General features: G+C 45.0%; 1 protein-coding gene across 9 annotated transcripts in view; it reads left to right on the forward strand.

Moving 5' to 3' along the window:
* Positions 1 to 7,173: 7,173 nt before the first annotated feature.
* Positions 7,174 to 25,847, forward strand: part of VWA3B (von Willebrand factor A domain containing 3B) — a 138,356-nt gene continuing 119,682 nt past the window's right edge. For 2 of the 9 annotated variants that reach the window (XM_038387792.2, XM_043491364.1), the window contains exons 1-6: positions 7,175 to 7,715; positions 9,242 to 9,328; positions 9,892 to 10,119; positions 12,102 to 12,196; positions 16,413 to 16,663; positions 17,968 to 18,127. In XM_038387792.2, coding sequence (XP_038243720.2) covers positions 9,289 to 9,328; positions 9,892 to 10,119; positions 12,102 to 12,196; positions 16,413 to 16,663; positions 17,968 to 18,127 — 774 coding nt within the window. In that variant the 5' untranslated portion in view covers positions 7,175 to 7,715; positions 9,242 to 9,288. Of the gene's footprint in view, positions 7,716 to 7,780; positions 8,127 to 9,241; positions 9,329 to 9,891; positions 10,120 to 12,101; positions 12,197 to 16,412; positions 16,664 to 17,967; positions 18,128 to 25,847 lie in introns of those variants that run through there. The other 7 variants (XM_043491180.1, XM_043491318.1, XM_038387791.2 and 4 more) reach the window with 6 other exon arrangements.

Raw genomic sequence — 25,847 nt, forward strand, 5'->3', positions numbered from 1 at the left:
GATGGATCTCTGCCTACCATTTTCCTTGTGGTACCATGTATGTTACAACAGAACGCTTCCCAATAAAGGGTAGTATAGTATCATTATGTATATGTTAATGCCTGGGAATTTAGAACTCTCTTTTTTCAGGAAGTTCTTGATGAGAGAGGACTGTATGTGAGGAAGGAATAAAGCCTGACTACTGCATTCTCTTGGTTCTCTCTTTATCCTCACACACTGAAAAATGTATTATTTTGGTGCTAAGAGAGGCTTTAAAATGGTATTTTTAAACTATCACTAGAAATAACTTATAAAGTAAACACAGAATGGATGCTGCTGTAATGTAGCCTGGCTTCTCAGCCTTACTGAATGCAATCTGTTTTTGTGAGTGTATGTGTCTGAGTCAACAGGAAGTGACACACTGGACAGTGCCTTGCAGGATGTGTCAGCATTAAACTTCCTTTGAAACTCACCTCTTCATAGCATACTAATTAGTAGACAGTGTCTGAAGTTTTATTATACAAAAATCTGTATCTTTAATTCATAAAATAGTAATGGCCTGATATTTGTGCCATGCTTGGCATACAGAAAGCACTATACTATATGCTAAGTCCTGTTTTCTTTACTTGAAATATTGGCAGAGAAATTGCTACAGAACAAAATATGAAATTTTTGAAATTTTGGGAGCAGGGAAGAAAGTGGAGTGTCCTTTCACCATCCTAGCCACTATGGATGTAGAAGCCCTCTACACCAACATTCCACACAAAGATGGACTACAAGCCGTCAGGAACAGTATCCCCGATACTGTCACGGCTAACCTGGTGGCTGAACTTTGTGACTTTGTCCTCACCCATAACTATTTCACATTTGGTGACAATGTATACCTTCAAATCAGCGGCACTGCGATGGGTACCCGCATGGCCCCACAGTATGCCAACATTTTTATGGCTGACTTAGAACAACGCTTCCTCAGCTCTCGTCCCCTAATGCCCCTACTCTACTTGCGCTACATTGATGACATCTTCATCATCTGGACCCATGGAAAAGAAGCTCTTGAGGAATTCCACCATGATTTCAACAATTTCCATCCCACCATCAACCTCAGCCTGGACCAGTCCACACAAGAGATCCACTTCCTGGACACTACGCTGCTAATAAGCGATGGTCACATAAACACCACCCTATATCGGAAACCTACTGACCGCTATTCCTACCTACATGCCTCTAGCTTTCATCCAGATCATACCACTCGATCCATTGTCTACAGCCAAGCTCTATGATATAACCGCATTTGCTCCAACCCCTCAGACAGAGACAAACACCTACAAGATCTCTATCATGCATTCCTACAACTACAATACCCACCTGCTGAAGTGAAGAAACAGATTGACAGAGCCAGAAGAGTACCCAGAAGTCACCTACTACAGGACAGGCCCAACAAAGAAAATAACAGAACGCCACTAGCCATCACCTTCAGCCCCCAACTAAAACCTTTCCAACGCATCATCAAGGATCTACAACCTATCCTGAAGGACGACCCATCACTCTCTCAGATCTTGGGAGACAGGCCAGTCCTTGCTTACAGACAGCCCCCCAATCTGAAGCAAATACTCACCAGCAACCACACACCACACAACAGAACCACTAACCCAGGAACCTATCCTTGCAACAAAGCCCGTTGCCAACTCTGTCCACATATCTATTCAGGGGACACCATCATAGGGCCTAATCACATCAGCCACACTATCAGAGGCTCGTTCACCTGCACATCTACCAATGTGATATAGGCCATCATGTGCCAGCAATGCTCCTCTGCCATGTACATTGGCCAAACTGGACAGTCTCTACGTAAAAGAATGAATGGACACAAATCAGATGTCAAGAATTATAACATTCAAAAACCAGTTGGAGAACACTTCAATCTCTCTGGTCACTCGATTACAGACCTAAGAGTGGCTATCCTTCAACAAAAAAGCTTCAAAAACAGACTCCAACGAGAGACTGCTGAATTGGAATTAATTTGCAAACTGGATACAATTAACTTAGGCTTGAATAGAGACTGGGAATGGATGAGTCATTACACAAAGTAAAACTATTTCCCCATGGTATTTCTCCCCCCCCCACCCCACCCCCCACTGTTCCTCTGATATTCTTGTTAACTGCTGGAATTAGCCTACCTTGCTTGTCAGCATGAAAGGTTTTCCTCTTTTCCTCCCCTGCTGCTGTTGATGGCTTATCTTAAGTGATCACTCTCCTTACAGTGTGTATGATAAACCCATTGTTTCATGTTCTCTGTGTGTGTATATAAATCTCTCCTCTGTTTTTTCCACCAAATGCATCCGATGAAGTGAGCTTATGCTCTAATAAATTTGTTAGTCTCTAAGGTGCCACAAGTACTCCTTTTCTTTTTGTCCTTTCACTGTGGTTAAAAAATGTTCTTCCCTAATAAAGAAAAAAGCAAACAGCTACAGGAAAAAAGCAGTCTATGACAAGCTTTAGCTATACGAAAATATGCTTAAAAAAATTTGGGTTGCAAAGTAAAACATTCAAAAATCAGGACAAACTAAAGTTATGGTTGCTAGTGCAGCCTTAGGTGGATGCCCCTTAGGATGGATGCCCTGCTCCTTAGGTGGATGCATTATAATATATTTTTGAATTATAAGATAAATGATTTTGCCATTGATATTATAAACTCTTTTTCTACAGGACTCCTGCCTTATTCAGTGCACAGGTCGGATGAGTCAGTTCAATATTTATTTTTTCCTCTGTTCAATGAGTGAAGCCCTGTTTCACTCACTGCCCACCATTTTGAGCTTTGCTTCATTCACTAGATAGCATCTGGGGAACCCTTTCCTTGAGAGGAGACTGGAAGAGCTTAGCTTGTTTAGTCTCCCAAATGGAGGCTGAGAAGGGATATTGATTGCTTTCTATAAATGCATTGTGGGGTAAATACCAGGGATGGTGAAGAGTTATTTAAGCTAAAGGACAATGTTGGCACAAGAACAAATGGATATAAACTGACCAGGAACAAAGTCAGGCTGCTGGATGTTAGATTTCTAACCATCAGAGGGGTGAAGTTCTGGAACAGACTCCCACTAAGAGTTGTGGAGGCAAATACTTAATTAGTGTCAAGAAAGAGTTGGACAAACTTATGACAATTATATGACAGGCTTGCTTGTGATAGTAGGGGGAAGGCCCAACAACCCTGGGGCTTATTTCCAGTTTGTTTTATGTTCCTGAAAACTTATGCTTCAGGGTTTCAGCTGGGCACCTGCAGGGGTGAGGAAGGGATTTTTTATTTCCTTCCTCTGAAGCATCAGGTATGGTTACAGCTGGAGATGGGACATTGGATGGGGAGGGCCAGGGCTCTGAGGTGGCTCCGAGCATTCCTTCTTTCAGGTGCTGAACTGACTGGTCTTGTTCATATGCTCAGGGTCTAACTGATTGCCGTTTGTAAGGTTAAAAAGGAATTTCTCCCCAAGTCAGATTGCAAGTAACCTTTGTTTTTTCACCTTCTTCTGCAGTGTTTGGGTGTGGGTCATTTGCCAGGATTATCTGGGTATATCTCAAATCATCATGTCGCTGCCTCTGTGGAGTCCTCAGGCATTAGTGCACCTCAGTCCTTCCTGTTTTTGCTTCTGACATATAATAGTCTCGTCTCCTGTGGCTGTAATACTTTGGTCTAATTTTGGTTATTGGTTTAGTGTGTGAGTGCTGGGTGGTGTTAGTGGCCTGTAATATACAGGAGGTTGCGAGATGATTTGGTGATACCTTCTGGCCTTAGATTTTATGACACTATGACTCATTCTCTGCACAAGTTTGATGGAGTACTGTGAATGAAGCAGGGATGTATAGTGAAGTAGGACATGTTCATGTTTGCTTGGTGTGCAGTAGGGTGACCAGATGTCCTGATTTTATAGGAACAGTCCCGATTTTTGGGTCTTTTTCTTATATAGGCTCCTATTACCCCCACCCCCAACCCGTCCCGATTTTTCACATTTGCTGTCTGGTCATCCTAGTGTGCAGTGAATGTCTTATCTGCTGGTTTTAGAGAGTTTTACCTAGGAATTGACAGCCAGAATCTCCCAGCTGATCTTAACTGTTGCCATGGAACATAGGGTGAGTTCAAGTTAGCATCTCATCAGGAGGTACTCCAGTACTCTTTCACCAAATTGTAAAAGTCTTGCAAGTTCAAGGTAGGTGAGGTAATATCTTTTATTCAACCAACTTCTGTAGGTGGAGGGTACAAACTTCCACCAAGAGAAGGTGGTCCAATGAAAGGGATTACCTCACCTACCTTTTCTCTCTCATACCCTGACTACAACAACACTGCAAACTCAAATCATGCTAAGAAATATTTTCTTTTTTGTTTAGTATAGCCATGTCCAAAATTTAGAGGTTTTGGCAGTCTATAAGTATGGAAAATTAAAGCACATTTAAATGCTTACTTAAACTTTTTTCTATCCTGCAATCACTGTATGTATAGCTATGTAGGTGTAACCCACAACTTCCTGGGTGTGGTGTTCTGTCCCATCTAATGACACTGAGACCACTTAGAGAGAGATGAATGAGTCTGCTCCACAGCCTTAGCTAATAGCCAGTTGGCTTTTAGCTCATGCAGTAGAGGCTCATGCAATAAGTTCCAAAGGCCCCAGGTTTGACCCTGCCAGCAGACGACTGGGGTTTGTCAGCCTTACCGGGGGGGGGGCTTGTCCAGGATATCAATTGGGAAGTCTTTGACACTCTGTGTGAGTTTCCTCAGCTAGGGGAAGTATGCAATTCCCACACCTCCTTGGTGTGGTGTTCTGTCCCATCTAGTGGCACAGAGACCGCTTACAGAGAAAGATTAATGAGTCTACTCTACAGCCTTAGCTAATAGCCATATGGTTTTTAGCTCATACAGTAGAAGTTCATGTCTTTAGCTCCAGAGGTCCAAGGTTTGATCCCGCCAGCTGATGACTGGAGTCTCTCAGTGTTACATAGGCATGATTGTAGTTTTGACTACTTTTTGATACAGTGCAGGGAATGACCAAATGCATCCGATGAAGTGAGCTGTAGCTCACGAAAGCTTATGCTCTAATAAATTTGTTAGTCTCTAAGGTGCCACCGGTACTCCTTTTCTTAGTGCAGGGAAAATGACCTCAATAAACTTTCATTTTAGATCTTTGAAGAGAGAATTCCATTACTGAAGGCTGCAAAAGCAAAGTAGAAGAATGGGCAGAATGTGTTTTTTGTGCCTCTAGATCAGTGGTGGGCAATCTGTGGCCTGCATGCAGCCCATCAGGGTAATCTGTTTGCCGGCCATGAGACATTTTGCCGACACTGACCATCCACAGGCATGGACCCCTGCAGCTCCCAGTGGCTGTGGTTTGCAGTTCCAGCATGTCCCTGCAGCCCGCCTCTTCCCACAGCTCCCATTGGCCGGGAACAGCAAACCGTGGCCACTGGGAGCTGCAGGAGACGGTGCCTGCAGATGGTAAATGTCAGCAAAATGTCTTGTGGCCTGCAATCAGATTACCCTGCTGGGCCGCAGGTTGCTCACCACTGCTCTAGATCAATCACAGGTTGCACTTTCAAGAATAATAAAGAATGGCTGAAATAGAAACAACATTTTTTTTAACCAATTATGGTAATCCCAGTGTCTAAAATAATCCACAGAACATTCAGTACTTATTTCTTTTATTGACATAATAGGAAACTTTTTCATGGCTGAGCACCTTTTCTGCCCCTCAGGGAACAGCTGTGTCATCAAGAATGACTTAGCATGTTCAGTCTAGTCTTTAAACTCTCAATTCCAAATATATGAAGAAAAATATAAACAGTTTCCAGCTAAGACTGGTAGTGTACATATTTGAACTGTACACTTTATAAGGAGATTCCCTTTTCCATCTTTGTTTACTAAGCAAGCATGAGCAGGGGTAACAAAAGCTACTGTGATTTTGTTGGCTTTTATATTTATATAAAAGTGTCTGTGCTTATGGCCCTTCTGTTCCCTTTGGTGTGTTACTAAGTAAATAAATGTGTTTTAAGACTAGCAAGACAAAGTGGGTGAGGTAATATCTTTTATTGGACCTACTTCTGTTGGTGAGAGAAACAAACTTCTGAACCACACAGAGCTGCTCTTCCTTTGTATGGCTCAAAAGCTTGTCTCTCTCACCAACTGAAGTTGGTCCAATAAAAGATAATATTCACTCACCTTCAGGGATAGCGGGTTATATGGGTCTATATGGGCTCCACCACATACAGGACTTAGGGGGCCCGGCTCCACCAATGTTCAAGGCCGAGTCTCTTCCCCCAGCCCTGCCTGTTCCCCCCACACGCCTTCCCTGAATGTCCCTGCCTGTCTTGGGCAGCGGGAGGCTTCCCCCTGCAGCTCTGCACTGCACTCCCTTACTGTCCGCTGCTGGGTACAAGGGAGGGGCGCCAGGGACTGGCTGAGGCAGCTGCTGTGCCTACGGAGGGGAGGAGGAGCATGGTAGCACCCCCTGCCAGGCGCCTCCGAGGCAGGGGGCTTATCCTGGCTGGACCTCCTAAGCAGCAGCCTGGGGAGGGCTTGGATGAGTGTTGTGCTGGGGGGGCAGAGGAGGGACCCCCCCATTCCTGGACCTTACTGCTGCTGGTGGGGAAAGGGCTGGGCAAAGTCCTCCTCTCTGGACCCCCAGCACAGCCTGCCTGCTGCACCCCAAACTCCTCATCCCTGGCCCAGCCCCGCACCCTGTCCCACACTCCAACCCTCTGTCCCAGGCCTGAGCCAGCACCCAAACTCCCTCCCATAGCGTGCACCCCTCCCACACCCAAACTCCCTCCCAGAGCCTTAAGCAGGTGTGTGGGAGGTGGGATAGGACTTGCACTCATTCTGGGCACCACAAAAAATTATACCAACCTTCTGCCCCCGCCCACCTTGTCTCTCTAATATCCTGAGACCGACATGCCTACAACTGCACTAACACTAATACAAAAAGAAAAGCAGTACTTGTGGCACCTTAGAGACTAACAAATTTATTAGAGCAGAAGCTTTCGTGAGCTACAGCTCACTTCATCGGATGCATTTCACGAAAGCTTCTGCTCTAATAAATTTGTCAGTCTCTAAGGTGCCACAAGTCCTCCTTTTCTTTTTGCGAATACAGACTAACCCGGCTGCTCCTCTGAAACCTGACACTAATACAATCAGTGATGATGACTTGTGGAAGGAGGGGTGGGAGGCAAATTCAGTTTAAGCTGGAACCCCAACAAAAGCAAGTTCTTCCCAGTTCGGGTGCCCTGGTGCTTTTTCGAACCGTCTAACCAAGAACCATTTGTCTTGCCGGCGATACGTGAGCAAAGACATCGATCAAACGCGGTGCCTCCTGTGAATTACCAGCGCTTGTCGGAAGTCAGCTTGAGCAAGCAAAATACATCAGGGCACCCAGCTGGCCATGGAAACAGGCCCCCCCCCCAGGATTACACCCGGTCCCGTGGCACGGAGAGCGGGTTACACAGAGGCACCTTCCTACTGGGTTACCCCCGCTACCCGGGCAAGGGGCTGGCCGGCGCCGGGGGCGTGGCGCTAGCCCGGGGCCCGCCCCCGCCTTAGCAACCCAGCTGCCTCTAGCGTCAACCCTGGGGCCGCCGCGTTCGTCACAAGGGGCTGGAAGCGGCGGCGGAGCGGCCGGAGCCAGGTGAGGGGGAGCCTGCAGGGGCCGAGCCAGCGGGGCGCCGGCAGGGGGCGCCGCGGTGGCCGGTCACCTTTCCACGTGGTGAGCGGAGCTGCCGCGCCAGCGGGCCCTGAGGGGTTAAACCCACATCTCCCCCCCCCCCCCCCGCAGCTGGAGCCCTCTCCCTGAGCCGGGACAGGGGTGCAGCTCCCAGGGGCCCCAGCGAGTCAAATGTTCCTGGTCATTATTTTCCCTCCCAATACCCCTGAAGCACCAGGCCCCTGAGCGCCATTGCTGGGCAACCCTTAAAACGCCCAGGTTCCCGTGGAAGGAGAGAGGGGAGGATAGAGTAGCGTAGCCCCAGTCATGCCTCGTTTGCAATGGGCGCTGTGGTAGTGGGTGCTGAGAAAATCAAGCGATGGAACCATCCCTTCCTCTCCTCCCGCGGGCATGGGTTTTCCTTCCCTCCTGCATTATCGTTTGCTGTATCTCATGATTCGCCGCTTAATTCAGGTTTGTGGCTTTCACGCTTCTGCGTGGCTCTTGGCTTCTAAAAATCCCCAGAGTAACTTCATAATCCTCCGACCCAGAGAGGGGGCAAACTACGGCCCGCGGGCCACATTCGGCCTGCGGCACCGTCCCGCCCGGCCCTTGAGCTCCCACCAAATGCATCCGATGAAGTGAGCTGTAGCTCACGAAAGCTTATGCTCTAATAAATGTGTTAGTCTCTAAGGTGCCACAAGTCCTCCTTTTCTTTTTGAGGATACAGACTAACACGGCTGCTCCTCTGAAATCTGTACATATAGTACACGTTATATACATAACATATATTATCAGGTTGCAAAGAGGACTCCTTGCTTTTTTTCTTACCAGGGCCCGTAAGAACTAAGGTTGTATTTGCGTTTAGTGTTGTTGGTGTCTTCCTAGATTATAATAGTTGATAGATTAATATACAAGAGATTAAAAATAACACTGTTGATTCTGCAAAGAGGAAAGAGGGAGGAATAGTTATTTGTTTGTTACAGATTAGTTATATTGTAATTTATCCTGTCTCTACAGTAATGTCCATGGTAAACTCCCTCATGACAGCAGTTAGGCAGGTGGCCTGATACTGATTCATAAATATCTCTAGTTCATTCATTTTATTAAAAAAAAAAATCAAATGAAACTTAAAAATCTTGAAGCCTCAAAATTGCACACTCAACAGGTATATGCAATCCTGTAGTCCTGTTACTTTCACATGTCTACCTTTTTGTGCTATTCCCACCTGTTGTGTCTTTTCCACATTTAGGTCCTGATACTGCAGTCGCACACATGCGTAATGTTATCTAATGGGACTATCTGCATGATTAAAGTTATGCATGTATTTCTAAGACTGGCCTTCTAGATGGTAAATTCTTTGTGGTACAAACTGTTTTTTATTTTATACTTGTAATTGCCTAGAACAATAAGGTCTCAGTTGTGATTGGGCCTCTGAACTATACTGAATAGTAAAAAGAAAATGAGTACTTGTGGCACCTTAGAGACTTCTGAGGTGCCACAAGTACTCCTTTTCTTTTTGCGAATACAGACTAACACGGCTGCTACTCTGTATACTGAATAGTGTTTGTTTGGTTTTACTTCTGCAGGTTTTTAAGAGGAAAACAAAGAAGGACCCCAAATCAAGGAGTCCAGAATGATTGGAAATCTGTGTAAAAGAGTTGCCTGGAGTGACCGTGAGTATCTTAAGAAGTAGACATATTTTGCATGTATTCTTGGATGATTTACAATAGAAAGCTTCTGATGTGCATGTTATGATTGCCTATTGTTTGTCCCAGTATTTGGGGTGTTTCAGAGTAGCAGCTGTGTTAGTCTGTATTCGCAAAAAGAAAAGGAGTACCCGTGGCACCTTAGAGACTAACAAATTTATTAGAGCGTAAGCTTTCGTGAGCTACAGCTCACTTCGTCGGAAGTCTCTTGTGGGTTCGAAGGGTTGCTTTCTGGCAGACTGGAGGTAGCCTTCCCAACGCTTGGGTTTCAAAACAAAGAGCAATTTTTGGTAATAAACCCAATTTACTGAAGTGAATGTGCATGGAGGAGGGAGAGGGACATGATAGCTGGTAAACATATGGAATTGAAGGTGACTTTCCATAATTAAGCTCACTTTTCAGTAGAATGAGAAAAAGGTAGAGAGTTAAATATAAAAAATGCCTTGCCAAAGGAACGGTGAGACGATGGTCGGAGGGAATAAACAATTTTTTGGTAAGTGTAAACACTCATGTTTTTTTCCTCTTTATAGAGGTTACCCTTGATATGAAACACAAAAGAGAGCAAGAAAAGTCTGATTCCGACATTGCCCACAAGGGGAAGTCAAAAGAGAAGGAAAGGAGACTGAAAAGCACTTTGTGGGACTTGGATGTACAGTCTCTCATCTCATCCTCTCAATGGCTTCAGTGTCATGGACTCAAGAGAAACAAACTGTCCCTCTCTCAGATTTTATCACAAATTGGATTTCAGCACAGGGAAGGTAGGAGGGTAGCCAATAGTAAAAGCTAAAAGTTGACTTTTAATAGTCCAGAGCTCCATGCTCCTTTTTAGCAGCACAGTATATGGGGTGGAGCCTTTAAAATTGTTTCGTTTTTTTTTTTTTGGTGCTATCTTAGAAAAGAGAAAGGGAAGTCACATTCCGCATCTTCACTTTAGCTTGGGAATATATCCCACATGGCTTCTCATCTCTCGAGGAGCGAGAGAGAGACTATTCTTTTTAATCTGCACCATCATGTTTCTCACTTTAATTGTGATCTTAGTTTAGCTACATTTGTGAAATAACTTTAGATACTGAATGTTCCAGAATCCATACATGCAAACCTTTCCCCTGGAGCCTGAAAATGTAACTGTCACAAGAACCCTGTCCTTCATGGACTGAAAACACAAGGATCCTCTTGAGCTCCATGCCATAAATTATTATTGTATTGTGCTTCCAGTTGAACATATTGGTAATTTTTAGACAGGTAATTAATATCAGATTTAAAACTCGGACTGTTTTTCTTGCAAAGTCAAGCTCTGCAATATCAAAGACAAATTTGTAATTCGCAGTTGTGTAGCAGTTGGAGGAGAGAGTTTGTGAGAAATAATAATTATAAACCATTTACATAATAAGGCTTTACAAAGTGCAGTAAGGCATTCTGTGACATGAAGAAGTAATAGTTGTAATGTATTAATAATTGTTTTATGCTGTTTAATTTTAGAACGCAGCTGGCTTGGACCCGTGGGTAATTGAGAGTCTAACACTGCACATCCAGCAATACTGTATTCTCCTCTGCCAGGAGCCTTACTTTCATTACTAGAAGGCTAGATAGAAGTTGCATACTCACTCCTCTCTGGATTAAGGAAGTAGATGATGCTGAAAGGAGTGAATACTTCTTATAGCATGGTTTTACCAGCAAAAAGCCAGTGGGTTAGCAGAGGAACATGCTGCATAGAATAGCTGCTCCATGGCTCTTAAATATTCCCATGCCCTATGTTTTCCTATCAGTGGAGTCCCAGCTATGCAGAGCTACTGCCAAGAAACTCTTGTTGTCATCAAGGGAGCAGAGAACATGCTTCTCCTTCTTCAGGGTATGTCTATGCTGCAACTGAAGATGTGATTGGCAGTTCGGGTAGGCATACCTGTGCTAGCTTAAATCTAGCTAGCATGACAAAAACAGCAGCATAAATAGAGTGGCACCAGCCTCACACAAGATGTACAAGCCCCTCCAGGGATGTACTCGCATTGCTAGCACATGCTGAAGTTCCTGCTGCCGCATCTTTGTTGTTGTTTTTAGTGCACTAGTTAGATAAAAGCTAGCGGTGCAGTTATGTTACCTGTACTGCAAATTGCATACCTTCAGTTGCAGTGTAGACATGCCTTCAGCTGCATTCACTTTTGCTCCTTTTCATATATGTCACGGGAGGGCATCATCCATCCACGATTTATTTCTCTTTTGACTGGCAAATATTTGCACTTGCTTTTAAGATGTAAATGGAAAATACAAAAGTTGAATTGCAGAAATGTAAAGTCCCAAGAAGCTTTCTACCAGTAACCAAGATGGCAGGTTTTTTTTATTCCCCATTAGATATAACTAGACATGGTTCTAGGAGATGAGAATAATTTCTACAACTCAATGTAAATAGAACCTTTTTAAAGCTCACTAACATCACATGGATAGAACAAATCCTCCCTCCCAGCTGCATGAACCTAAATTTGGACAGTAACTTTTCTTAGGATCTATCATGTATCACTTGCTGGAAAAATTCCCCCTTTTATCCAAAGAACCTTACTGTCTCCTCTGTAGAGGCATTATTGAATTGGATTTGTAGGTTGCTGTAAAAATGTTATTTGGCTTACCAAAAGAAAAGAGTTTAATGACAATGCCATTTATCCTCTCTTCTGTTGTATATGGTTTAGAAAAACAGTTCATAATGAAAATAATCCGTATAACTGGCAACTGTTTATAATCTTGAATATAGATTATGTGTCCACCTTGGGGAAATTTGTGGCTTCTCGGTATGCAGACGGTCTGTTTCCTCAATACTTGAGAGCACAAGACGGCAGAGTATATAATGTAAGTGCGACTGACTTGTGGTTCAACAGAGTAATAACTTCCCCCTTTTTAAAAGATAATATCAGTGTAACAAAATGTGACTAAAATGTCTCCTCTTCTAACGAAATACATCAGTTTCCTTGCAGCATTTCCAAAAGGAGAACTTTATCTTTTGACGATTTTATTTCTATAGCGCCAAATGATCTAGAAGTTGGGTTTCTTTTCTGAGGGCTAGTGATACTCCAAGCTTCATATGGGCTAGTGTAAAGCTTTCAAGAGAAGGCTGAAATTTCTAAGTAACAGATTTACCCTATAATGTAAGGGAGAAGGCTTAAAAAGGAATAGGACTAAACTGAGTTTAATAGAGTGGTTACCAGTAAAACAAGTGGCGGTACTCAAATGAAGAGGTATAATTTAGTACCAACAGGACACAAAGGATTTAGTATAGTCTGTGAATAGCTCGATGGAACTCTGCCCAGACTTGTGCTCTAAGGAGCATGTTAGTAGTAGCTGCTATCTGTCCCATTATTTGAAAAGATGGATTCTGATTGAAGAGATCTCTGCATCAGCGAATAAGAAAAAAGCTTATTCATAAGAGTAAAGACTTCAAAAAACAAATAGCATATCATCTGATATCCAGACTCCCTCCCCAGTTCCCAGGCATCCAGAACAGGCATCAGGTTAAACCTGGGGAAAAATACAATTTCAGGGAGTCTTATTCCATCATCTTTTCTGCAGTCAGTTCAGTTTCTAACATCTAATCCTGCGTTAGCCCATCTGGCTGCTGTATGTTCCTGAGAAATGGTTTTCAGAACTATTGAGGCAAATCAGATAACATCAATAGATTGTGTAAGATAGGAACCAGACAACAAAGGTTTGCAGAATGACACTCTAAGGGAGAGCTGAAAGTTTCTATTTCTGATGGAATTTTATTTGGAAAGCTTCTAGTCTCCAAGCCTGTATGTTCACTATTGGAGAACTTGTGCGAGATGGGGGAGTAGCATGCAAATGACTGTACATAAATTTAGCAGAGAGTCAAATATAGTAAAAAAATGTTAAATGAATCCATCTGTAGCACAGAATCTCCATGGATAGAAATTCCATGCTTGAATAATGAGTAGGAATATACTATTGACCCCCTGACCAGGATGGTAATGGTGACTGTAGCCTCTCTAAATTCCCTAAGCATTTCACAAACACAGAAAATCCAGTAATAATGGGGGATTTCAACTGTCTCCATATTGACCGGGTACATGTCATCTCAGGATGGGATGCAGAGATAGCATTTTTTAGACACCATTAAAGATTGCTTCTTGGAGCAGCTAGTCTTGGAACTCATAAGGGGAGAGGCAATTCTTGATTTAGTCCTAAGTGGTGCACAGGATCTGGTCCAATAAAACTAGCTGAACTGCTCAGTAATAGTGACCATAATGTAATCAAATGTAACATCCTTGTAGTGGGAAAAATACCAAAGAAACCCATCACAGTAGCATTTAACTTCCAAAAGGGGAAGTACACAAAAATGAGGAAGCTAGTTAAATGGAGATTAAAAGGAACAGTCACAAGAGTGAAATGCCTGTAAGCCACATAGAAACTATTTAAAAACACCATAATAGACGCTCAAACTAAATGTGTACCCCAAATAAAATAAAAACAGTAAGCGGACCAAAAAAAAATGCCACTATGGCTAAACAGTAGAGTAAAAATGGTGATTAGAAGCAAAAAGGCATCTTTCAAAAATTGGAAGTCAGTTCCTAGTGAGGAAAATAAAAAGGTACATAAACTCTGGCAAGCAAAGTGTAGAATTAGGCAGCCAAAAAGAATGTGAAAAGCAGCTAGGAAAAGACTCAAAAAAATAAGAGCAAAACAATTTTTTTTTAAAGTACATCGGAAGCAGGAAGCCTGCCAAACAATCAGTGGGGACACTGGACAAATGAGATGCCAAAGGTGTACACAAGGAAGGCAAGACCATTGCACAGAAGATGAACAAATTCTTTGCATTGGACTTCACTGCATAGGATGAGCAGGAGATTCACAAACCCAAGCCATTCTTTTTTGGTGACAAATCTGTGGAAATGCCCCAGACTGAGGTGTCAATAGAGGAGGTTTTTGGAACAAATTGATAAATTTAAAGAGAAATAAGCCACCAGGCCCAGATGATATTAACCCCGAAATTCTGAAGGACCTCAAATATGAAATTGCTGAACTCCTAATGTGGTGTGTAACCTATTGCTTAAATCAGCTTCTGTACCAGATGACCAGATGAGGATAGCTAATGTGATGCCAGTTTTTAAAAGAAGGATCTAGAGGTGATTCTGGCAATTACAGGCTGGTAAGTATTAGGCAAATTGGTTGAAAATATAGTAAAGAACAGAATTATCAGACACATAGATGAACTTGGTTTTTTGGGGAAGCGTCAACATAGCTTGTGTAACGGGAAATTATATCTCACCAATCTGTTGTCCCTCAAAGAATTCTAATAAATATGTAGACAAGGGTGATCCAGTGGATATAGTGTACCTGGACTTTCAGAAAACCTTTGACAAAGTCCCTCACCAAAGGCTCTTAAGCAAAGTAAGTAGTCATAGGCTAAGAGGGAAGATCCTCTCATGGATCAGTAATTGGTTAAAAGACAGCAAATAAAGGGTAGGAGTAAACGGTCAGTTAACAATAGAAAGAGGTAAATAGTGGGGTCCACCAAGTATCTGTACTGGAACCAGTACTGTTCAACATATTCATACATGATCTGGAAAAGGGGGTAAACAGTTATGTGTCAGACAACTATCTTGAGAAATTTTAAGTCCAAAGCTGACTGAGAGGAGTTACAAGGGGATCTCACAAAACTGGGTGACTGGGCAAGAAAATTGGCAGATAAAATTCAATGTGGATTCAAAGTAATGCACATTGAAAAATATAATCCCAACATACTTACAAAGTGATGGGGTCTAAATTAGCTGTTGCCACCCAAGAAAGAGATCTTGGAGTCATTGTGGATAGTTCTCTCACAACATCTGCTCTTTATTTACTCCTTCACATGACACAGGATCCAGGGTAACCCAACTAAATTAAATAGACAGCAGGTTTAAAACAAATAAAAGGAAGTACTCTTTGCACGATGCACTGTCAACTTGTGTAACTTGTTGCCAGGGGATGTTATGAAGACCAAAAGTGTAACTGGGTTCAAAAAAGAATTAGATAAGTTCATGGAGGATAGGTCCATCAATGGCTATTAGCCAAGATGGTCAGGGATGCAGCCCCATGGTCTGTATATCCCTAAACCTTTGACTGCCAGAAGCTGGGATTTGATGACGGGGGATGGATCGCTTGCTGATTGCCCTGATCTGTTCCTTCCCTCTGAAGCATCTGGCACTGACTGTTGTCGGTAAACAAAATATTGGGCTAGATGGACCATTGGTCTATACTGTGTGGCCATTCTTGTGTACATGAGTCAGGATAATGCCTATAACCCTGGGGTGAATGTCGTAAAGACTAGAGAAGGTCTTGTGTATATTTCTCTTTTGTTTTATAATTATTTTTCATTCTGGGGGTAGGTCTTGGCTTTGCTTAATTTACTGATGGGGCTGGGGCTTATGGGAAGTTAGGCACAAACGCAAATTAAAAACAAAACCTAACATTTGTAGCAAATACATAAATACAAATATTTAGGCCCAATAGATACTGAACGTTGGGCATCCTGAACAGAAATACAAAGAAACATTTTTAATTTCCTTTCAGCTGCTGCTTAAGGACAAGATTGAGATTGCACTGCCCCAGGAAAGAACCATACATCCCCTTATTCCCTGCACAGCATTTTAAGAGCAAGTCACAATCTTGCCCTAACTTAATAACTAGTTTCCAAGTGCCCCCAATTTATCATCCATCTGCTCTGCAGTCCTGTCCCACCCCCACACCCCCATTTTTTTTAAGTCTCTTGCATTGCTCTGATCTTGTCACAAACAAGTCATGCAAACTAGTTTACGCTGCCCTATGCTTGTTTAAATATTGTGGAATGCAATTAGGGTAAAGTGCAGTGGCTTTTCCCTTCTGTGTGAGTGACTCAAAGGCATTTGTCAAGTATTTGCTGCTGAAATAGTGGAAGAAAAATGGGTTGTTTCCATTTCTACCTTGGCTGGCATATCTGGCACTACAGATCAGTCATTGCAGCTTTGCTAGACTTGGGACTGCTTTGTGTTATTTGTTTCGATCTTCATTTTCATTCTCTTGTATTTAAATAAAGCTGACAGCCAAAAAAGAGCTAATTCTTCATTTTGTGGACTGTCTAACTGGAGCTATTGAACTGTACAAGCAGAGAATGGAATGGGTAACCAGTGAAAGTCGGCAGATATTTGGAGTGATTCTGGAATCGTGCATCACCATTGTTCTGGACTTTGGCACTGTGTGTAGAACTGAATTTGACCTGTGCCGTGATGCGCTTTCTATGGTCCTCTCACAGCAAGTGGTCCAGCTTGCCAAGTTTAACCTCATTCGGTAAGGGAAATGGTGTTTATTTTCTACTTTTTGTTAAGAGATGAAGAGAAGTACTGTAGAGTATAGATCTGTATTCTGATGATATGCTCACTGCAGTAGCAATGGTCATTTTTATTATTTGTGTTATGGTAGTGCCTAAAGGCTCCCACCAAGTTCAGTGCCTCATTATGTTAGGCACCGTACGTCTGTACTGTTCCTACCACGAAACAATACAGATTGGGAGAAAGGAAGTATTGCTAGCTGCATTTTAGGGCCACTATGCCACAGAGAAATAAACTGATTTCCGCAGTGTCACACAGTAAATCACACAGGTTTCAGAATAGCAGCCGTGTTAGTCTGTATTCGCAAAAAGAACAGGAGTACTTGTGGCACCTTAGAGACTAACAAATTTATTTGAGCATAAGCTTTCGTGAGCTACAGCTCACTGCATCCGATGAAGTAGTAGTACAGTACTACTCTCCCAGATTTGCTAGAAATTCTCCAGAATGATGCTTTCTGGAATGTTACAGAGACTAGAGCCACCTGTGTTTTTTTTTTTTCTTCTTTCTTTGTATACATGCACATGCTTTGCACTTCTGTAATGCCTTCAAGACAAAAACTTGAAAGCTTTTAAAATAGTGATGAACTCCACATCCCAATTTTCTGGTTTGGTAGGTAGGTAAGTATTAATCCCATTTCATAGATGACACAGTGGCTAAAAATCACTCATTAATCACAAAGGTGACACAGCAAGTCAGGGGTAAAGGGAAAAATAAAACTTAGGTTTTATGACACTCAGTCGTGTGTTTTAAGTACTAGACCATTCTGTCCCCGCAGTTTTTAGAGAACATGGTCATTTGTTTTCACTTGGCAACACTGTTAAAATTGATTATTTTTTACTCTTGGAATATTTCTGTTCCCTCCCCACCACATCCCACCAGCCTATATAGTCAGCTACTTCTAAGATAGGTCTTTTATATTGTTTCTTGCATGTTTAAGGGGAAATATGCTCTAGAAATTGTTCTTAAAGCAGCTATATTTCTTTAGTTATCTTAATTCTGTTTTGGAAACAACTGCCTTAGAAACTAATTTTCAAACTTGTGGTGCCTTATGGGGGTTTTATTTTGCCTCTTTTCTAAAACCAGACTAGCAATAAGATAATGTGTATTTCAACTACTGTACTATTAATGGAATACTACAACCTCAAGAGTTGGTTGTTTATTATTGTTAAAGGTCTAATACAGTAGAAATATTTTGAGCTCTGCTGTTGTGTGTTACCAGTGGCTCCTCCTTACTCATGAATAATGACTGATATTATTTTTCAGCACTGCACGAGATCTTGTGAAGTGGCAACAGAAAGTCGTTCCTGTGACTGAATATTCTGTAGAGTCTGCTGTTAAATGGCTCTGGAAGTTGGACCATATGCCAGAGATCAGCCACACTAGCTCCACTGAGGCTCTGTTGGAAGCCATAAGTGACGAGACAGTAAGTTTATACATCTCTTCTGAAGTCTCCAGTAAACCCAAGAATATCCAGTGGGAGAATTGGATTGCAAGTTTTATCCTAAAGAACTGTGGAGGGCTAATGAGAGAACTTCTGGCTATCTAGAAGGTATTTCTTTCCGGTAGAGTTACAGCCCATATTTACCAATAGCATATGTAAATGTATCAGGTTCTGAAAGCAGAAGCTTGTTTTTGTTTTTTCTGTGGAGCATGAAAGGTAAATGTGTTCTGAAGTCATGATGGATAAGATAAATATTTTCCCTCCAGTGTCTTCACCAGATATACTTTTCAAAATTAATTTTAATGAAAATGTTAATAATAAATATTACACTAGAAAAGGACATTTTTATTCTGTATTGCTGACTGAAATATGCAAGAAAATCCAAAAATATATGTGAAGACTGTTTTAACTTAGCACTAGCTGACTCCAGGAATTCTGTAAACTCTCCTGTGACATCCAAATTGTAGCCTCACCAAGTGATTGAGCAACTCTTACAGTAGTGCCCAAAGCATACCAAATATTTTTGCAGTTAAATTCTGTTTATTTTTAATAGGGTCATATTACTTTACTCATTAAAGGAAAGCCAAGGATATAAAAATATATACCATAATTTTAGCCAGCCACTCCATTCCTGTGGCAGAAAAGACACATTGGGCCAAGTTATTGCTGGAGAAAATTGGTACAACACATTTAAAGCTATATTCAATAGTAAATTTGGCCCTCTGTGTTTGGACTGAGTTATCCATTTACACAGGAGATGTGCAGAGGGCCAGTGCAAGGTTCCACTTAATCCTTACTTTGAGAAGTTATTTTAAGTGGGTTGTAAGGTGGTGCTTTGACCTCGTGGTTCTCTACCCAGGGTGGATGTCACCCTGGATGAGTCTTGACTCCTGTGTAATTTGATATTGAAATTAAACTGGGTGAGGAGTTAATTTGTCCAAGGGTGACATTTTATGTTTTTTTTTAGCAATGTGACAATCACTGCTTTTTGGAGAAAACATTACCAATTTGCAGTATTGTCTGACTGAAAAAAAATCAGGCTTATCAGGCCTTGTAGGTCTGGGTCTGAAGAAAATGTTAAACAATCCAGCCAGCTGGTAGAGAGCCTCACACATGTGCCTTCTTAATTATATTTTTGAAGACACTGGTGGGATAATGCACCATCCAGGAGAGTCCTTTTGGCTGTTGGCCATCATGAAATAGAGTTTAATTACAACCATTATCTTATCAATGAAAATCCATTTAGTGTATGTTCAGTGACGTGTAGTGTAGCATAAGCTGGTGGAGTCCCCAGTTGGCTCCAGGCAAAAGCCACACCTTCATTGTAGAGTCATAAAGTGACTCACTCCTGGAGGCTGGCTTTGTTAACAAAAAAATTCCACGTTAAACTTATAGTAGCTAAACTGTTTCCCCAGACTTGCTGCTCCTGTGGTTTCTTTACTTAGCCTAAACCTTCATCAGGGCCGGATTAACCTTTTGTGGGCCCAGCACCAAACATATTTGTGGGCCCTCATGGCGGGGTTGATCCCCAGAGTAGGGCTGCCAACTTTCTAATGGCACAAAACTGAACACCCCTACCCTGCCCCTTCCCAGAGGCCCTGCCCCCGCTCGTTTATCCCCCCCTCCGTCGCTCACTCTCCCCCCACCCTTATTCACTTTCACCGGGCTGGAGCAGGGGGTTGGAGTGCGGGAGGGGAGTGAGGGCTCTGGGGTGGGGGTGTTGGCTCCGGGTGGGGCCAGAAATGAGGGGTTCAGCCTGTGGGAAAGGGCTCCGGGCTGGGGGTGTGGGCTCTGGGATGGGGCCAGGGACGAGGGGTTTGGGGTGCAGGAGGGGGCTCATTGCTGGAGCAGAAGGTTGGGTGTGTGTGTGAGGGGGTGGAGTGTGGGCTCTGGGAGGGAGTTTGGGTGCGGGAGAGGGCTCTGGGCTGGGGCAGGAGGTTCAGGGTGCGGGGGGGCTGTGGGGTTCCTGCGGCACTTAATGCGGCTCTCAGGAAGCAGCTGTCAGGTCCCTGCGGCCCCTAGACACATGAGCGGCCAGTGAGGCTCCGTGTGCTGACTTATGCCTGCAGGCGCAGCCCCTGCAGCTCCCAATGGTCACAGTTCTTGGCCAATGGGAGCTGCAGAGCCAGCACTGGGGCGGGGGCAGTGTGTGGAGCCTCCCTGGCTGCCCATGCGTCTAGGGGCTGCAGGGACCTGGCAGTCGCTTCTGGGAACCATGTGCAGATTGGGCAGGCAGGGACCCCCAGACTTTGAATGGGCCGGTTGGCAGTGCCTACTGGAGTCACCAGGGTACCTTTTTGACCAGGCATTCTCATCGAAAACTGGATGCCTGGCAACCCTACTCCAGAGCAAGGCAGGAGTCAGGGCAAGAGCATAGCTGGGTGGGTTGGGCGTGTTGGTTCCTGTGCGAGGCAGAGGTCGGAGGCAAGAGCACAGTGGGGTGAGGTGGAGGGTTGGTCCCTGAACTGAGGCAGGGGCTGGGGCAAGCGGGCTAGGGGCAAGCACACCAGGGTGGAGGGGAGGGGCGGGAGTGGACAGGATCTCCCCCTTGGGTGGCACGGAGCCGGTACCTACCTCTCTCTGCCAGAGCTGGGTCCTTGGGAGCCAGTTCTCTTTCTCTCCAGCTGAGCTACAGCTCCTCCAGGCAGCAGCAGCTGCTTTTCCTGCCCTCCTGATGGGGAGGCTGATTGCGGTTACTCTTGCAACCAGACTGCTGACCAGACACTGCCAGGTCTGCTTTTCGACTGGACTTTCCGGTCAAAAACCGAATAGCAGGCAACAGGGGCCCCATAACTTTTAAAAGTGGGAGGGCATAGCCTTTTTTCCTGCCTTAAGGGTGAGTGGTGGGGAGGAAGGGGCGGAGAGGACTGAGTGGCAGGTGGGGCCTGGGAGAAGGGGCTGAGCAGGGCAGGGCTGTGGGGTGGAGCGCAGGTGGGACTAAGGTGGGAGGGGCGGAGTGCAGGCCAGGCCGCGGGGAGGGGGAGGCATAGTCCAGGCACCAGTGCGCCTCCCCACCTGATTTCCAGGGAGCTTCCAGCGCTCCTGTTTGGCAACCATAATTGGCACCTTCTGCATGTGGGCCCGGAGCAATGGCACCATTGTAAACTTGGTACTGTCCTTCATCTCAGGCATAATTACTCCCTAACGCTCCTTTCCTCAGGACCTACCTGTCTCAAATCCTAGGTCACTCTCCCAAGGGCTATTCCTCCTCCCTTACACTCAGGGTGGAATCTAATGAATCACACCTACCCCAGTGGGTCAGCAGTATTTAATCTGCAGTTCCCAACACCTACTAACTACATGGGGTAGCTGGAGAATCCTGCCTCCTCTGTGCGTGCAGTAAGAGTTGGAGTAAAAATGCCCATTGTTAGTTTATTAGCTCATCAGGGATTCAGGGCACTGAGATGAAGACACATTAAGATTGTGTCTATACTTTGAGCTGTGGCTGTAATTCCTAATTCAAAGAGACAGACCTGTGCTAACTCTGATTGAGCTAGCGTGCTAAAAATAGTGTAACGGTGGCAGCACAACTTGTGGGGTGGCAAGCCTGTCCGAGTACCAATAGCGGGCCAAGATGCTAGATATCTACTCGGGGTGGCTAGCCTCCCGTTGCTTTGCTGCTGAGACTACACTCTATTTTTAGTACGCTAGCTCAACCAGAGCTAGCACAGGTATGTCTCCTTGAACTGGGAATTACAGCCCCCCCCCACTCATAGTGTACACATACGCTTTAGAAGGCAAAAATTGAAATACTCACTGGGTCTAACAGAGGATTGAATCTGCTTTACTGTAGGACTGTACCTCACAGCAGCATGAAGGCACAGACGTGGTTCCTTAATACCTTCTCAGGCTCAACCAGTTTTATCTTCTCTTATTTTCCTTAGTGGGTGCTCCAGAGCTCCCTACTGTGTACTGTGACAAAGCTCTGTCCTTGCCTCCGTGGGTCCCACGTTTCCTGGCGGATTTCGCTAGCCTCAGAGGCTCACTGTGACCCTCCACGTAACCCTTCTTTCTCTAGAGACAGGGGTCACAGTCTACTGAGCCATTTTCATCATAAGCCAGCGAGGGAGGTGAGGAGAAGTTATCCTTCCTTGCACAGTCTCTGTTGTCTCCCACTCTCAGTGATTAATCAGGGGGCAAAGGTGGGGGGGGGTGGGGAGAGCCCAGGCCCATCCTCTACTCCGGGCTCCAGCCCAGGGACCCTAATAGTATCAACTATGATAGCTGACCTTTTAGAAACATGACATGTACAATTCCCTGGGCTACTTCCCCCCCAGCAGCCCTCACTTCCTCAAACTCCTCTTCACCCTTACCTCAGGGCCTCCTTCCTTGTGCCTGATATGGTGTGTACTACTCAGCCTCTCCAACCGTGCAACTTCTTCCCACAGCTCCTGACATGCACACCCACCTGACTAACTGGGAGGCTTTTAACTAGTTTCAGCCAGCCCCTGATTGGCTTCAGGTGTCCCAATCAACCTAGCCTTCTCCCTGCCTTCTGGAAAGTTCTTAATTGGCCCCAGGTGTCTTAATTGACCTGGAGCAGCTGCCATTTCACTTATCCTTGTACCAGGGATTTGTTTAGCCTGGAGCTAATATATCTATCTCCCACTACTCCTCCATAGCCATCTAGCCTTGTCCTGTCACATATCCCCTCTTCTGCTCAACACCATAGAGTTGGGCAACTTGGGATGCCAGGCAGTACGCTCGTGACAGATCATCAGCGTTGCCATGGTGGCATCCAGCCCTGTGCCGTATGTGGAACTGGAATGATTGGAGGGATAAGAACCACCTATATTCTTTTCCTTATTCCGCTGTATCCACTGGAGGGGTGTATGGTCTGTCACAAGAGTAAATCGCCAGCCTAAGAGGTAATAACACAGTGTTTCCATAGCCCATTTGACAGCAAGGCATTCTCTCTCGACTACTGCATATTTCTGTTCTCTTCGGAGAAGCTTTCTGCATAGGTAGAGGATTGGGTATTCCTCTTCTCCCACCATTTGCGACAGAACTGCTCCCAACCCCACCTCGGAAGCATCTGTTTGTAAAACAAATTCCCTGTTAAAGTCCGGGGTTATGAGTATGGGGTCATTACAGAGGGCCGTCCAAAGGTCTGTAAATGCCCCTCTGCTGCGTCGGTCCACTTTACCATGTCTGGACCTTGAGCCTTCACCAGGTCCGTTGGGGGACTTGCCCTATTGGCGAAGTGGGGAATAAACTGTCGGTAGTAGCCTACCATGTCTAGGAATGCATGGATTTGCTTCTTTCGGGTCGGCTGGGGCCAGTTTTGAATTGCCTCTAGCTTATTCGTTTGGGGCTTCACTATGCCTCTTCCCACAATATATCCCAGGTACCTAGCCTCTGCTAGCCCTATGGCACATTTAGCGGGATTAGCAGTGAGGCCAGGCTGCCTTAAGGTGCACAGTACTGCCTCAACTTTCTCCAAGTGGGTTCCCCAGTCTGGCGTATGGATGATGACATCATTAGGTATGCAGCTGCATAACTAGTATGGGGGCACAGCAGCCTATCCATGAGGCGCTGGAATGTGGCTGGGGCCCCTGTAACCCAAAAGGGAGGACGGTGTACTGGAATAGACCATCCGGGGTGGAGAATGCTGTCTTTTCTTTAGCTTCTTTGGTCAGAGGAATCTGCCAGTACCCTTTTGTCAGATCCAGTGTAGTCAAGAATCGGGCACTACCCAATCAGTCAACCAATTCGTCGATGCATGGTATGGGGTGTGCATCAAACTGGGATATTTCATTCATTTGGCAAAAGTCATTACAGAATCTCATGGTACCGTCAGGTTTAGGCACTAGAACAATTGGACTGGACCACTGACTGTAAGATTCTTCAATAACCCCTAATTCTAACATTTTCTTTACTTCGGCCTTGATTTCCTCTCTTTTGGCTGCTGGGATTCGGTAGGGTCTCAATGTTACCTTGGCTCCGGGGATCGTGCGGATATTATAGGTCTCAGTCGTCCACCCTGGTTTTGTAGAGAACACATCTCTGTCGTGATTAATCATGTCGGCTGCCTCGATCTTTTGGATCGGCGTCAAGTCAGATGATATCCTCACTTATTCATGTAAGTTATCCTCTTGGGGAAGGGTCTCCTGCATGACTAAGCATGTCTCTCGATCATGCCAAGGTTTTAGAAGATTGATGTGGTAAATTTGCTCTGATTTCCGGTGGCCTGGTGCCGCACCTTATAGTTCACCTCTCCCACGGCTTCGATTATTTCGTAGGATCCCTGCCACTGGGCCAACAGTTTACTTTCTGCTGTGGGCACCAGTACCATCACCCGATCCCCTGGTTGGAACCGTCGAAGCTTCGCTTGGTGGTTATAATGGGTTTGTTGGGTCTCCTGTGCTTTCTCCAAGTGTTCCCACTACAATGGGCGTAACTCGGGCTATCCGATTTCTCATCTGCAGTACATGCTCAACTATGTTCCTTCCGGGATTTGGCTCCTCTTCCCAGGCTTCTCTGGCTATATCCAATATGCCCCGAGGGTGTCGCCCATATAGTAGTTCGAATGGAGAGAAACCCGTGGAGGCTTGCGGAACCTCCGGGATGGCAAACATGAGGTAAGGCAACAGGGTATCCCAATCTTTCCCATCCCGGCTCACCACTTTCCTGATCATGGCCTTGAGGGTCCTATTGAACCTTTCCACAAGACCATCTGTTTGCGGGTGGTATACAGAGGTCCATAGGGCTTGTGCATGGAGCAATGAACAGAGATCTTTCATCAACTTAGACATGAAAAGTGTCCCTTGATCAGTCAATATCTCCTTGGGTAGCCCAACCCGGGCAAAGATCTGTACTAGCTCCTTAGCTATTGTCTTGGAAGCTGTGTTGCACAGGGGAACAGCTTCCGGGTACCAGGTTGCATAGTCCAGTACAACAAGCACATGTTGGTGGCCCCGAGCTGTCTTCTCTAGGGGCTCTACCAGATCCATGGCTATCCATTCAAAAGGAACCTCTATTATTGGAAGAGGTATCAAAGGAGCCCACAAGTGCGGGCGAGGGCTATGTAACTGACACTCCGGACAAGAGGTGCAGTATCGCTGGACATCTTCATGTACTCCTGGCCAGAAGAACCTCCACAGGATTTGTGCCTGGGTTTTCTCTACCCCTAGGTGTCCTCCAAACAGGTGACTGTGGGCGAGACTCAATATGGCTTTTTGATGTTTTCGTGGCACCAGAAGTTGTTGTATCTCTTGCTCCTGCATTTGCACCATGCGGTACAGGAGATCTTTCTTCACTATAAAGTAAGGTCTGGGACCCCGGACCTTCCCATCCACGGGTATTCTATCAATCTCGGCCACCTCTTTCCTGGCGTTATCATATCTGGGGTCCTCCACCTGGTCCTGCCCAAAAGTCTCTCTCCCGGGACTAACTTGCCCAAGCTCCCAGGGGCCGGCTTCTGCTTCTTCCAACGCCTCGCCGCCGTCATGGCTGGGGGCAGCTTCTGGCTCACCTTCTGTGGTGGAAGTTTCTCTGTTGGCTGCTCGCGTCCATCTGCCTACTAGGGAGGTCTTCTGGCCTTGGGTCAGGATCCGGGTTCCCAAAGCCTTCGCGGCCTTCCTCTCCTTTTTTGTCTTCCGGGTCTTTTGGGGGGCTGAGAAATCCTGAGAGATCTCAGCGAACATTGGGGGTTGACATTCCCCCGGTGACAAGTCGCTGTCCTCGGGGTCTCCACCTCCCC

The sequence above is a fragment of the Dermochelys coriacea genome, chromosome 1 (assembly GCF_009764565.3).
Source record: "Dermochelys coriacea isolate rDerCor1 chromosome 1, rDerCor1.pri.v4, whole genome shotgun sequence".
In the NCBI taxonomy this organism is placed as follows: domain Eukaryota; kingdom Metazoa; phylum Chordata; order Testudines; family Dermochelyidae; genus Dermochelys; species Dermochelys coriacea.